Raw genomic sequence first — 15,275 nt, 5'->3', positions numbered from 1 at the left:
GTCCCTCATTCCCATCTCAAAAAGTTGGGCGGTCTGCATTTCCCATGATGCTCATGTACACTGCAGTGTAGTTGAGCATCATGGGAAATGTCGTTTCAAAACATCTGGGATGCCAAGGTTTGTCATCACTGCCATATAGGGTTGCCACCTCATCCCTTTAATCCCAAACACATATGAATTACACAGGTTCTGAGGCTAATTTAATGCAGCTAAGGCACCAAGTGAGTTTAATTACCACCTTAATCAGCCACAGAAGCTGTGTAATTACTGTTTGTTGGGGTTTAAAGGGATGAGGTGGCAACCTCAGACTCCTTTCACACCGAGGTGCTTTTCAGGCGCTTTAACGCTAAAAAAAGCACCTGAAAAGCTCATGAAAACCTATTTTCAATAAAATCAATGAGTGCTTTTACACAGTGGGCTGGCAGGGCAGTGAAAAAACACCCCTCTCCATTGAAATGAATGGAAAGCTCTTCAAAAGCACCTGAAAAGCTCTTCAAAAGTGCTCAAATGTTTTATTGGCAGTTTAGAAGCGCCTCAGTGTGAACGGGGGCTTACTGCCATAGATGATTCAATTTTCTTTCCTGCAACCACAGGTCATTTTTGATGGGAGAATCCCTACTGCAGCACTATTGTGTACTGCCAGCAGGTGGATGCGGGGAGCCTTCCTGGCTGGCAAAACACAATGATTACTGCTAACAGCTAAGAATGAGCTCAGGTGTGTTCGCAACCGCACGTGCAGAGCCTGCCAGGAAGTCGGCACTGCGCAGCGCTTATCACAAGCAGTGAGACATTTTCCTGATCCGCGGCTGCAGAAATTTGGGGAAATGTCTCACTGCCCGTGATTAGTGCTGTACAGTGCCAACCTCCTGGCAGGCTCTGCACGTGCGGTTGTGAACACGCCTGAGCTCATCCTTACTAACAGCTATAGCCGCCGGCAGTAATCGCATGACCCAAATCCGACAGGGTGCTTGTACTGAAGTCAATCAATTAACTGACATGACCATACATGGATCGAATCTCGGCCAGTCCCTGCTGAACGGGCTGAGATTCGATCCATTTATGGCAAGCTTTAGGCACAGTTCACACTATTGCGGGCCGTGTGTTCAGGTTGCGGGAATCGCACCGACTCCCACACCTGCAACCACCCACAGCCGAATTGCACTGTTCTTGCACTTTGAATGGCACGCCTCTCAGCCCACATCGTGATTGCAGGTGCGGGAACCCCATGGTCAAAAAGACGATGCAGTTTCCCTGTGGCCGCGTTTTTAAGAAGGTACATGCACCTTTTTTTTTTGTTTGTTTTGCATTTCACGCGGCAGAGCAGTCAATTAAATTTATTTCAGAGCAACTGCGGGACGCACGACCTGCACTAGTATGAACCAAGGATTCAGGGGACCAGTTGCACAGATGGAAGAAGCCTGCCAGTGCAAGTAATAGCATAGCTCCCAACTGTCCCTGATTTCGAGGGACTGTCCCTGATTTGGAGCAATGTCCCCCTGTCCCTCTTTCCTCCTCATTTGTCCCTCTTTTTGGTCTGATCTATATAGTTGTATGTAAAATGCACTTTTTATCTTTCAAAAAGTGTTTCCCAGTGATAAACTTTTCATCCAATTTCTAAATTGCAGCATTTGTACATTTTAATAGCCAATCTAAAGGAATAGTAGTGATAAAAAAAAAACTTGTGGATTTAATTAACCTTTTTTTTTTTTTTTTTTAATGTTTATTTCCCCCCGGTAAGGGCGTGTCCTATGCCTACATACATTTCCTAGTAGGTGTCCCTCATTACCATCTCAAAATGTTGGGAGGTATGTAATAGTGTAAGTTTTACACCGTATTCCTCTACTCCTGGGTACAACAAGCATCTACCCATTGCAGCACAGGGAAAGGCGCACGCGCACTACAAGGGTGATTTTTGTGTAATCCCCAAAGTTGAGCTCTATTAAAGGGGTACAATCTATGGTAACATGATTGCAGTAGAAGATTATACAGCTGTAGAGAAAGGCAATCCTGCAGAAGACTGAGAGTGCCTCAGTGAGAACGAGAGTGCACAAGCAGCAAGTGCAGTTCAGCTTACTGTCAGCAGTTTCACTCTCCTCCCTAAAGGGTTAATGCAGTGACTGTGGCAGGGTTGGGGTTAATGCCGGGTGTGGGTGGGTTAGTTCCTACAGCCGGTCTCTGTCTCATCGCTCTCACATTCGCTGTGATCTGTACTGGCTTGCAGCTCCCATCATGGTGATCTCTAATCATTGGGCAACAGGTGAGCAAAGTGGTTGGGGAGGGGTGATGGGGACCGCATTGCATTTTCAGCATGTTGGGATGCTGTGGTTAGATGAAGGATGCTGGGGAAGCATGGCAACATCTTCTCAGGGTATCCATTCAATAGTGATTTGTTTACAGCCAACTTTGTGCCCGATCTAGGTCAGCCTGAGCAACCAGTAAAAGATGGGATGGCAGGGCGCGTTAACGCACCAATCAGCTTCTAGTGTTAATGAATGCTTTTCTCTCATTGGATAGAGTTATTACAGAGAATTGACATTTTCAGAAAGTTTTTGAATAATTTTTCCAGTTTAATCTTTAAGATCTTAAAATTTGGAGCTGTAATAACAAACTGATGCATTTTTACTATTATTTTTTTTTTTTTGCTTCTAATTGAGTAAGAAAAAGGCAAATTAAGACCCTGACCCTAGTTGTGCACTGGTGCCTACCCTCTCCAAAGCATGTGCAGGAACAGAGCAGGGAAAACTCTTCTAGAGCTTGTTCACACTCCTATGGTATCAGGGAGCATTTGACCCCCTTGATCTCGAACTAGCCCGTCGCAGCTGTGTGCTTTGCGGGGGGGGGGGGGGGGGGGTTGTTGAGTGGCCCGATTCGCTTGAACGGGTTGCGCTCAACAGGCAATAAGGTTGATGGGCAGCACACTGGTGTAGTGGGTAGCACTTTCGCCTAGCAAAAAAAAAAAAGGGTCGCTGGTTCAAATCCAAACCTGCCTGGAGTTTATATGTTCTCTCTGTGCTTGTGTGGGTTTCCTCCGGGTACTCCGGTTTCCTCCCACACTCCAAAGACATGCTTGTTGGTCAATTGGATCCTGTCTAAATTGGCCATAATATATGTAGGAATGTGAGTTAGGGACCTTAGATTGTAAGGTCAATGAGGGTAGGGACTGATGTGAATGTCCAATATATATGTAAAGCGCTGCGTAAATTTTTATTTTTATTTTTTTTAATTCTATATTTTATTTTTTTCAACAATTATTATATGTATAGACAGACACTTTTTTTTTTTGTTGTTGTTGCATGCATATCACAGAATATATCTTAACATAAATCAATTCTTTTTTTTTCATCCGATATATTTAAGGCCATTATTTAAAAAAAAAAAAATACAAAAAGGGAAGGGAGGGGATACCCCCCCCCCCATTCTCCAATCTATCCATTCTACCGTTCATAAATATTTTCCCACCTTCGCATCTCACTTATACACAGATATATTTTACTACAGCGGGAGATATATATATTTTAATAATAATAAAAAAAAGGGGGATTTAGAGAGAGCGTAAATTGACAGCGCTATAAAAGTACCTTTAAATAAATTTGCACTCCCCAATTTTAGTAAAATCTGGTGCACCTCTGCATAGAAGCCAGTCGGCTTCCGGGTCGTTTTTTTTTTTTTTTTTTGACAACGCTTCTTTGAACGCGCTGAAGTTAGCAGCTGATTGGCTACCATGCACACCTGCACCAGATTTTGCACTCTCCAGTTTTAGTACATCAACCTCAATATGTCCAACAAAAGCAATAGGGGGTATAATTCCTGCCACAAAGCAAAGAATCACGGCTGAGGCATGTGTTTGCACCTGGCTGCTGCCTCTGCAGTTAAAGGTGGAATAGCAAAAACGTGGCTGAACGGTGGGGTTTTAGCACCCGTTGACCGTTAGTGTGAACAAGCCCTTAATAAAGGCCTATTTACGCATGTGCAGTGCATTAATGCATGTTATGTTTAGGCAGCCCATTGAAAATGAGTGGCCTGCCAAGGAACCCTAATGTAATAAAAAACATACATGACCCTTTATTTATTTATTTTTTTTATTATAACACAATGTACCACTAGAGTTGCCACCTCATCCCTTTAAACCTAAACACATTAATTACACAGATTCTGTGGCTGATTAAGGTGGTAATTAAACTCACTTGTTGCCTTATCTGCATTTAATTGGCCTCAGAACCTGTGTATTCATATGTGTTCATGTTTAAAGGGATGAGGTGGCAACCCTATGTACCACCGTGCGTTGTGGTGTACTACAGTGCAGGTGCCTTGAGATACCATTCAAAAATGAATGGCGCTGCAGTGCAATAATGCATGTTACATGCCTGACAGCGTGTTGCAGGGGATTTTGCTTGCATTACCGCAATGTAGATGCGTCAATGGGCCCTTCGCCTTCTATACTACGGCATGCTAAGGAAAAGTAGGAAAAAAAAAAATACACAAAGTTTCTAAACTTTAAATTTCCGCCCGAATTTAGAGACATTGACCAAACTGTATTTTGGTGGTTGTTCTAAGGGACACCATACACAGTGCAATCTTTTTACAATCCACTTTAACTTTATATTATAAGCGGGCCTACCTTACCTAATCTATCTTTTCAATTTCACTACATTGTTGCTGGTAGATCAAAAGGGGATTGTACAGTCAGATTGTAACATGTGTGGTGAGCCTCGGATTGCGCTGAAGTCATATTATGACCAATTTGAATTTTGGGCCATTGAGCATAAAGCCAGCCATAGGCGGTTTGAATCTCGACCAGTATGTAATGTATCTGCTGTGTGGTCTCCTTTTAATTCACCTTTCATTACCCTTTTCATTGATTACTATCCCCTCCCCACACATTACGGTAGTTGCTATAAACTGACCACAGTGCAGTTCTGTATTTAGGGAAATTAGCTGCGGGAATCATGCTACTGACTGTATCTGCCAGGTGTGCACAATGCAGCTCACAGCAGCCTCTGGAGAGTGCCAGTAAATGATTTGCCGTATTATCGGCTGACTGCACCGTGCAGGGATCAGGGGTAGCTGATTTAATCTAACACAACGCGTTAATGCAATAGCGTTTGGTCAAACCTTTCAAAACAGACATTTCCGAAACCTCCCACACGAGCGCACAATACTCTCGCAATGCATTTTTATCATAACATATAATCGCTTTATACTTTTCACTCCACGCAGACCGGGGTAGAATGTTTCTCTCACTTTCATTTCCCATTGTTCATGTACAGCAGCACTCTCACTCTGCCTACTCTATATACAAAGAGTCGGTACCATTCAGGAACAATTTAGAGCAGACCTGCTATTTAAAATTCTTTTTCTTTGCCTGAATCATTAGGGGGCATGGAAGCATTACCAAATCAATTATTTTGAGTCACAGCTGAACTCCAGGAATAAAAAACCGTCATTTAAATATATATCCCTAATAGCCACAAAGAATACAAATCCACTTTGTGTTCGCTGATCGCCTTTACAAAACCAGGCGTTACCTTGTAAAAGTAGCAGTGACCCAGAGCAGAGCTGTGGGAGTGGCCCAGCAGGCTCCACCTACTACAGGCTGTCTACAGAAAATGACAGGAGGGGGGTGGAGACAAGACCAGTCAACCCTGCACAAGGTGAGAGAGCAGCAGTGAGCGGTCTTTAAGAAGGAAAAGTCACAAGCCTTGTACACACGATCGGATTTTCTGATGGGAAATATGTGATGACAGGCTGTTGGCGGAAAATCCGACCGCGTGTATGCTCCATCGTGCAATTCTTGGCCAACTTTCCATGGACAAATGTTGGATGGCAGGTTTTTAAATTTTTTGCTTTAACTGACAATTGCGCAGTCGTGTGATGTTGCACCCAAACAAAATTGACGTCCTTTTTTTCCCACAAATAGAGCTTTCTTTTGGTGGTATTTGAGCACCTCTGCGGTTTTTATTTTTTGCGCTATAATCAAAAAAAGAGCGATTTTGAAAAAAAAAAAGCAATATTTTTTACTTTTTGCTATAATAAATATCCCCATAAAATATATAAAAAAACAATTTTTTTTCTCAGTTTAGGCCGATATGTATTCTTCTACATATTTTTGGTAAAAAAAAAATCACAATAAGCATATATTGATTGGATTGTGCAAAAGTTATAGCGTCTACAAAATAGGGGATAGATTTATAGCATTTTTATTATTAATTTTTTTTTATTTATTAGTAATGGCGGCGATCTGTAATTTTTATCGTGACTGCGACATTATGGCGGGCACATCGGACACTTTTGACACCATTGTTATTTATACAGCGATCAGCGCTATAAAAAAGCACTGATTACTGTGTAAATGACACTGGCAGGGAGGGGGTTAAGCACTAGGGGGCAATCAAGGGGTTAAGTGTGTCCTAGGAAGTGATTCTAACTGTGGGGGGGATGGGCTACCACAGACATGACAGCGATCACTGCTCCCGATGACAGGGAGCAGTAGATCTCTGTCATGTCACTAGGCAGAATAGGGAAATTCCTTGTTTACAAAGGCATCTCCCTGTTCTTCCACTGCGTGGCACGATCGCAGGCACCCGGCAGACATAGAGTCCACGGACACAGAGCACGCGCCCACAATGCGGTGATTTAAAGGGGACATACCTGTATGCCCATTTGCCCAGCCGTGCCATTGTGCCGACGTGCAACGTCGCGCGCTGGTCGGCTAGGGGTTAAACTCTGCAGAGCTTGATGAGAGCTGATTGGAAGGAAGGGACACACCCCCTTCACACAGCAACAGAGCTGAGGCTGTCAACCACAGGCTGTGTGCTGAAGATCCCTGTCGCCTTTTGTCTCTTGGTGTCAGGAAAACTTAATTGATTCATGCAAATAGCAGAGGATTGAAGCAGCAGACAGAAATCACACTTGTTGCTCTTAATTGGGACAAGTACACACTATAGAGAGACATATTTTGTTCATATTTCATATCTGAGGTTTACAACCATTTTAAAGTTGGCCACACACAGATTTATTTTGTTCAAACTGAGGGCTGAACAAATGACCTCTAACAGCTTCCTCTATCCACACTATAAAGCCCAGATGGAAGAATCGCAACTGCAAGCTATTGTATTCTGACAGCCAGCTCTGTCAGCTGTCAGAATACCCAAAGAGAGTCGACAGCTGATTGGCTGCTGTCACTGCTTTACTGACAATTTTACATCCAGCTTCTTCTGCAAAAGTCGACTTTGACAATCAAATTTTGTCGAGCTAGGTGGTGCTGACAGGGGTGCAGTGGGTGCTCCTGTCAGCACCAGCTGCCTATAATGTTGACACGAATAGGCAGAAATTCTAGGCCTATATCTGTATGCAGGCTTTTGAAGTATAAGAAGTATAAGACCTCATGCACACAAAGCTAAAATAATGTCACTTATGAAGGCGTAAAAGACATAAATAAATGCAGCTCTGTGATCCTTAATATTTCATTAAATGTATTTTTTTTTGCATGCAATGTAAGTATCTGACTTGGTATCAGACACTTTTAGTCTACTGTACAGTCGGTACAGCAGAGCTCAGAGAGAGGGGAAGGAGGAAGCAACACAGAACCAGCTAGGTGTGCTGAAGTGCAAAGAGCATGCTGATAGGAGGAGAGAACAGAGTGACAGAAAAATTAGCTCATCAATGTGCTGCTGCTCCTTTCAAACGAATGCAGCCACCACAAATAAGGACTAGTTAGCTGCAAAATATTACATATTTGTGCTTGGATTTAGATATACTTTAAAGTGGAACTGCAGCCTTTTCTAGACGCCCCCTTCACCCCAGTTGATTTTAAAACGCACAAAAACCGCTATGCATACTTTTTTCCTATTATCTTCTAGCCAGTTCGGTAATGTCACAGCTGCTTCCACAGCGGCGGGAGTATTCTTACAGGATTGAGCGGCGCTCACATAATGATGTGTGAGCACCACTCAGCCCTGGAGTACGAGCCCAGCCTGCATCACGACATGTGAGTACCATATGCCCAGTGTACGTCATGACATGTGAGTGCCCCTCAGTCCTGGAGTACTGTGAGCCCAGTTTAAGTCATGACGTGTGAATGCCCCTCAGTGCTGGAGTGCCGTGAGCCCAGTCTACGTCATGATGTGAGTGTGCCCCTCGGTCCTGGAGTACTGTGAGCCCAGCCTGCATCATGACATGCGAGTGCCTCTCAGTCCTGGAGTACTGTGAGCCCAACCTGTGTCATGACATGTGAGTACCATATACCCAGTGTACATCATGACATGTGAGTGCCCCTCAGTCCTGGAGTACTGTGAGTCCAACTTGTGTCACGACATGTGAGTACCATATACCTAGTGTACGTCATGACATGTGTGAGCCCAGTCTATGTCATGACATGTGAGTGCCCCTCAGTCCTGGAGTACTGTGAGCCCAACCTGTGTCATGACATGTGAGTACCATATACCCAGTGTACATCATGACATGTGAGTGCCCCTCAGTCCTGGAGTACTGTGAGTCCAACTTGTGTCACGACATGTGAGTACCATATACCTAGTGTATGTCATGACATGTGTGAGCCCAGTCTATGTCATGACATGTGAGTGCCCCTCAGTCCTGGAGTACTGTGAGCTCAGTCTACGTCATGACATGTGAGTGCCCCTCAGTCCTGGAGTACTGTGAGTCCAACTTGTGTCACGACATGTGAGTACCATATACCTAGTGTACATCATGACATGTGTGAGCCCAGTCTATGTCATGACATGTGAGTGCCCCTCAGTCCTGGAGTACTGTGAGCCCAACCTGTGTCATGACATGTGAGTACCATATACCCAGTGTACATCATGACATGTGAGTGCCCCTCAGTCCTGGAGTACTGTGAGTCCAACCTGTGTCACGACATGTGAGTACCATATACCTAGTGTACGTCATGACATGTTAGTGCCCCTCAGTACTGGAGTACCGTGAGCCCAGTTTATGTCACAACGTGTACGTGCCCTTCTGTCCTGGAGTCCTGTAAGCCCAGCCTGCATCATGACATGCCCCTCACAGAGTGGACAGAGTGATGCGAGTTCTACTTTACCTAATCGGCGACAATGGAACCTATGCACAAGCCACACATCGCGCCTGTCTACAGCAAACTCTGAGAAGTTACCAGTAGGCACAGTGGATAATTCAAGAGCCGTAAAAGCATAATGTAACTAGATGGATGATAAATAATATTTACTATTCCCTTATATTATTAAACTTGCCATAAAATTTATTTTTTTATTTAATGCTATTGTCTATCACTCCGGCACCAAAAATAATTTCCATGAGAAAAGAGTTGAACAACATTGTAGGTTCTCTTGGTGTTGTAAGCATAAGGCCACGTGTCTGTGTATAGAATATGCGTGTATTTTTAGTTGATTTCGGTAATTAGTCTGTTTAGCAGGGAAGCCAGAAGCAGAAGTGAGAGTATCCCCTGAATAACCTTCTCACTAGACTGGTTATCCCATCACCTCTTACCTCGCTCGCTCTCACATGCAGCGCTGTGCAGCCGACCACTGAGCAGCTGTTACTGGATGCAAGGGGATCATTTTTTTTTTTTTTTTTTTAATTTGCTTCTTTTTTTTTCCTTTTCTCTCCCCCCCCCCCCCCCCCCCTTTTATTTTCACCTGGTGATCCTGCCAGCAGAGGCGGCTCTAGGCTTTGTGAGGCCTTAGGCAAATCTGAGACATGAGGCCCTACTCACACCCATAATGGGAAAATATATTCAAGCAATAAAAATTATAAACGGTATAAATAGAATTTATATTCAATGAACCATGAATTCACTGTTTTATAGAATTTTCTCTAACCAATTCTTCTTTAAATATATATATATATATATATATTTTCTGCATTTACATGAAGGTCAGGTTAATATAACCCAGCCAGCACAGAGTTCCCCCATATATCAGAGTCAGCAGGATTCCCCCTTACAGTGCAAGGGGAATGCTAATGTAAAGGGGAATGCTGCGGATCGTGAACTAAGGGGGAACCTGCAGACTTTAGTGTAAAGGGGAACCCTAATGTAAGGGAGACCAAAGATTACCTTATATCAGAGTCCACTGCATTCCCCTTTACATCATTGTCCACAGAGTTCCAAATTGCATTTAAAATAGAAACTCTCTAACGTGGAGGGGGCTCTGGAGCACCATCCACAGAGTGTGAGAGTCAAAGACATTATACAGGAGATGATCAGAGACAGCAGACGTGTTACAGGAGATGGTCAGAGACTGTGCAGACATGATACAGGAGATGGTCAGAGACTGTTCAGACATGATACAGGAGATGGTCAGAGACTGTTCAGACATGATACAGGAGATGGTCAGAGACTGTTCAGACATGATACAGGAGATGGTCAGAGACTGTTCAGACATGATACAGGAGATGGTCAGAGACTGTTCAGACATGATACAGGAGATGGTCAGAGACTGTTCAGACATGATACAGGAGATGGTCAGAGACTGTGCAGACATGATACAGGAGATGGTCAGAGACTGTGCAGACATGATACAGGAGATGGTCAGAGACTGTGCAGACATGATACAGGAGATGGTCAGAGACTGTGCAGACATGATACAGGAGATGCTCAGAGACTGTGCAGACAAGATACAGGAGATGCTCAGAGACTGTGCAGACATGATACAGGAGATCAGTGGCGGCTTGTGCTCAACATTGTTTGGGGGGGGGCGCAAACAAACTGAAAAAAACCCAAGTGCAGCCACTGTGCCCCCCCCGGCGGCATTTAACTAGCACCCGCCTGCCTTGTCGGGTCAGGCAGCTGGTGATGGCGGTGAGCTGTGGGACAGGCAGCGGCGAACTGTTTCCTCCATGCTTCCGCTGTGCATCTCTCTTTCCTGCAGCTAGGCATCCAATAGGATCGCCTGTGCTTTCAGCCAATCAGGTCACTGGTATCAGACCCGTGCTTCCTGATTGGCAGTTCAGTGTTAGAAAAGCGAATATTCATTTGCTTTTCTAACACACCTGGGTGGGCTCCGAGTCCACCCTATTTTGAAGCCTATTAGAGCCTCTGGCTCTTATCAGGTGCTTCAAAAAAACACCCCCGTCACTGTAATTCAGGCGGCCGGCATCCTAAAAAAGGCTGGACGCATAAATAGGGGGTGGCCGCAGCTGCCATGGATAGATTTATGCTATGCATGAATCTATCTAGTAGACGTATAGGGGGGTGGCATGATAGAGGGGGCGGCGCCCGTGCGCCCAGTGTGATCGCAGACATTGCATGGGATTCACACCCGCACCTGCCGTGCCAATCACATGCGATGTCTGTGAGATGCGAGTTCAGACATACAGTTGTTAGATTCACAGGAAAAAAAGTGCAGGAACTTTTTTTCCCTGCACTGAAATCGGATTGCATGGGTGTTCTCACCTATGCGATCCGATTCCTGTGCGAATTCACATTTTGCACTGCGGTCTGTGAACCGACCTGGGGGTGTCATTAACATTGTATTGACACCCGCAGTGGTTCGCAGAGGGCAGTGTAAACTGCCTGCGGGGGAGATGCGATGCGGGAACCAGCGATGTAATCGCGCTGGTTCCCGCATAGCATCAGTGTGAACCCAGGCTAATGGACAGCCACCACTGCAAGAGATGGTCAGAGACTGCAGACATGATACAAGAGATGGTCAGAGACTGCAGACATGATTCAAGAGATGGTCAGAGACTGCAGACATGATTCAAGAGATGGTCAGAGACTGCAGACATGATACAAGAGATGGTCAGAGACTGCAGACATGATACAAGAGATGGTCAGAGACTGCAGACATGATTCAAGAGATGGTCAGAGACTGCAGACATAAATGGGATGAAATTGCACTGCACTCGTGTCACATGTGAATTGCACAGTGCGTTCCTGTGCAATTCATGGTGTGAACCTGCCCTGTGTCTTGGAACCCACACTTTGCTCCACTAACTTGCCTGGTAGGGGGGGCAATAGTTTGGGCAGCGGGAGCATTTATCCACACCCACTTTGTGGCAGACAGCATTGCGGGTCTCTGATTCGCCGGGACTCCGGGTCTAAAATGGATCATATTGCGGGACGGTCCCAGCAAATCTTCGAGGTTGCGGTATGGGCAAACAGGGGGCCACGAGACCCCTGTAGGGGCGAGGCCTAAGGCTACTGCCTAATTAGAGAGCTGCCTCTGCCTGCCAGTAATGCACTTCCTGTTCTAAGGTGACAGCACTCACCCTAGTGGAACAGGTGGGAAACAAATTATTATTAGAGAACATGGAAGGATTAGCATCTCTGTTGGGTCTTTACTGTTATCTCTTTTCTAGCAGTTGCTAGAAACGGAGACGCCACACCAGATGTTGAAAGTCTGAGGACCTGCTAACACTGGGAATTGCACAGGAACGCTGTACATTCTGTGAAATTCACATTGACCACCAAATGTTAAGAAGATAAAATGGAAAGCAAACTTTTCAATGCATATTTTGTATCTTATTCTTACCAAAGAAGCGCAGAGGTGCGCTATGTGCAGAGTTCAGGGGTGCACCCATAGATGGTTCGAATCTTAGCCGGTCCCTGCTAAACCAGGCAAGATTTTTAATCATCTATGGCTTGCTTAACTGACTAACTGACACTGACATCCACAGTGAAACTAAGGGAGGGGAGTGCAGAGTATATGACATTGGGTAGTATGTGCAGGATGGTGTCAGTAGGGCAATGGACAGTGTCAATTTTTTTTTTCTTTATTTTATTTGTTATTTTTTAAAATTTTTATTTTTGTATTTTTTTACAAACATTTTGTTAGGGCAGTGGACAGTGTCAGTAGAGCAGTGGATGGTGTCAGTTTTTTTTATTTTATTTTTTACAATTTTTTTTATTATGATTATTCTTCTTCTTCTTTTTTTTTTTTCAAATACTTTTTTTCAAAGTGCTTCGGTTGGGGGTAGGGGGGCTGTGGATGGTTATGGCTGGACAATGTCAGTAGAGCAGTGGACAGTGTCAGTCATTTTTTATTTTTTTATTTTATATCATTTTATTTATACATTTTTTGCAAATTATATTTATTTATTTGTTTTTTACAATTTCTGCTCATTCAAAAAAAGCAAGGAGTCGGTAAATGACATATTTACTGGCTCCTTCCTCCGCTCTCCATCCTGACAGATCTAGGACGAGGGGGGGAATCGGAGGAGGAGCCAGGGGAGGGCACGGGGACCCAGAGATTAGGGACATTTGATGGGCAGTCGGGGATGATGGGTGCGGTGGTGGGGGAAGTTACAAGCACCGATCTCCCTGTGTGGCTTTCAATGAAGCAGCTGACAGCCACGGAAAGGAGAGGAGGAGAAGCTGCTTCATTGAACGCCACACAGGGAGATTAGTGCTGGTAACTCCCTCACCACAGCTCCGATCAGTGCCAGGGACAAAACCAGGGACAGACTCCTCAGTCCGGGGATGTCTGGTCACCTTAGTTTAAAATCACCCGACAATATGCTCATACAATAACTATAGTATAACTAAAGGCAAAACGTTTTTTGTTTTGGATTGAGTGGAGATGGATTAGAACCCCCTGTCCGTTTTTATTGCTGTCTATGCTCCCGTTGGGGAGATTCACCCTCTCTATTTGTCTAGTTTACCATTATTGTGGAAAGTGAAAGTAAGAAAATCCCACATTTTGTGTTGTCTCCAGAATAGTAATAGAGGGGAAATGTTCCAATGGGGACACTAGTTCTCGTGTCCCCAGTAGATTCCCTTTGCAGGAATTTCCTCTCACTTCCTGTTTGGTTATGGAACGGGAAGTGAAGGGAAATCTCCCCAGTGGGACAAAGATGGAAACAATAAACCTTACAGGGGTTATAACCCTTCCTTACTCTACTCAAAGCGAAAAAAAAAACTATTTGATTTCAAAGCCTCATTCAATGTGAACGAGTGCTAAACAATCAGTTTGCTTTTAAAAATGTAATCAACAATTAGGCTGGGTTCACATATATACGGTGTGGGACACCGCATGCGATTCCTGTTCAGATCACCTCAATGATTCAAGTCTGTGCGATGTGATTTGTGCCAATTATTTGTATGGATCAAATCGCACCAAATTCGCACAAAAAAGGTGCAGGACCCCCTTTTTCCCCCCTATACTGGAATTGGATCGCATGGCATTCACAACCATGCGGTCCAATTCTGTCAATCGCACTGTGTTTTGTGAATTCAGCCTTAACCAAACACTATTGTAATTACATTTTTTTTTTTTTTTTTTAAATGGCTTTTCATTTGTGTCTAGGACAAAAAAAAATATTTTGATTTGATTTTCTTTTCTTTTTACGGCTTAAATGCAGTAGGTGTTGAGCACAAAGACTATTTCTCCAAGATTTCTTAAACCTGGTTTACTGCTATGCTGTGAATAGCTTGAATTGGCCTCTCTAGCGGGATATCAGATTACATTAACACAGGTGATTGAGACAAAGGAAGGGTTCTTTAACTCGGCCAATAAAGTTGTTAGGTTTTTATCATTCTAAATTCTTGTTTCCCGGTCAGCAGGTACTCCATTAAACAAATACAGAATGTTTGTTTGAGTTTTGATGTATGCACATGCAATATTCACTGTATTTTTACACAACATTCTGATGGATTTTCTCTCTCTTCATCCACAGAAATAAGAATGTCTAAACCGGGACACCTCGGAAAATTGCACACAGAAGGGGGTGTCGCAGGTAATGTGACTAGTAAAAACAAATGAATCATTTTGTATAACTCCAGCCAAAACTTTCTCTGAATTTGGGTTTTGGTGGGACGTGGTATAATGTTTACTTTAGCATGACATTTATCTTCAACCCCCAGACCAGTGGACACCTCATGATAAACTAATAGACTTCCTTTTGGAGTACATTTTGGGTACACCTATGGGGAAATCTACTGGTTGACAATCGCAGGTCTATGGAATATATTCCAGGGAGGAGCCAGGCAGTTCAGCTCACAGCAGGCTTTTTCTGGCACTTTTTTGTTTACAAGTTTAAATCCAGTATTTTTTGCTAGAAAATTACTTGGGGCACTTTCACACTGGCAGCACCCAGGCATCGGCAGTAAAGTGTCGCTATTTTTAGCAGCGCTTTACTGTCGTTTAAGCGGCGCGCATTTAACCCACGGTAGTGGCCGAAAGAAGGGTTAAAAGTGCCACTTTGGCGGCGCTGCCCATTATTATTATTATTATTATTATTATTATTATCATTATTAAACAGGATTTATATAGAGCCAACAGTTTGCACAGCACTTTACAACATGAGGGCAGACAGTTCACTTACAATACAAATCAATA

General features: G+C 43.9%; 1 protein-coding gene across 1 annotated transcript in view; it reads left to right on the top strand.

Annotated features, from left to right (window-relative positions):
- The first annotated feature begins 2,054 nt into the window (after nucleotides 1-2,054).
- POU2F2 (POU class 2 homeobox 2) overlaps nucleotides 2,055-15,275 on the top strand; it is a 76,735-nt gene continuing 63,514 nt past the window's right edge. Inside the window, exons 1-2 of the mRNA XM_073602022.1 lie at nucleotides 2,055-2,257; nucleotides 14,614-14,673. Of these exons, the coding sequence (XP_073458123.1) occupies nucleotides 2,230-2,257; nucleotides 14,614-14,673 (88 nt within the window). The 5' untranslated portion in view covers nucleotides 2,055-2,229. The remainder of the gene's footprint in view (nucleotides 2,258-14,613; nucleotides 14,674-15,275) is intronic.

The sequence above is a fragment of the Aquarana catesbeiana genome, linkage group LG10 (genome assembly GCF_042186555.1).
Source record: "Aquarana catesbeiana isolate 2022-GZ linkage group LG10, ASM4218655v1, whole genome shotgun sequence".
Taxonomy (NCBI): Eukaryota; Metazoa; Chordata; class Amphibia; order Anura; family Ranidae; genus Aquarana; species Aquarana catesbeiana.
The sequence above is the reverse complement of the archived record's forward strand: the minus strand, read 5'-3'. Positions and strand labels throughout refer to the sequence as shown.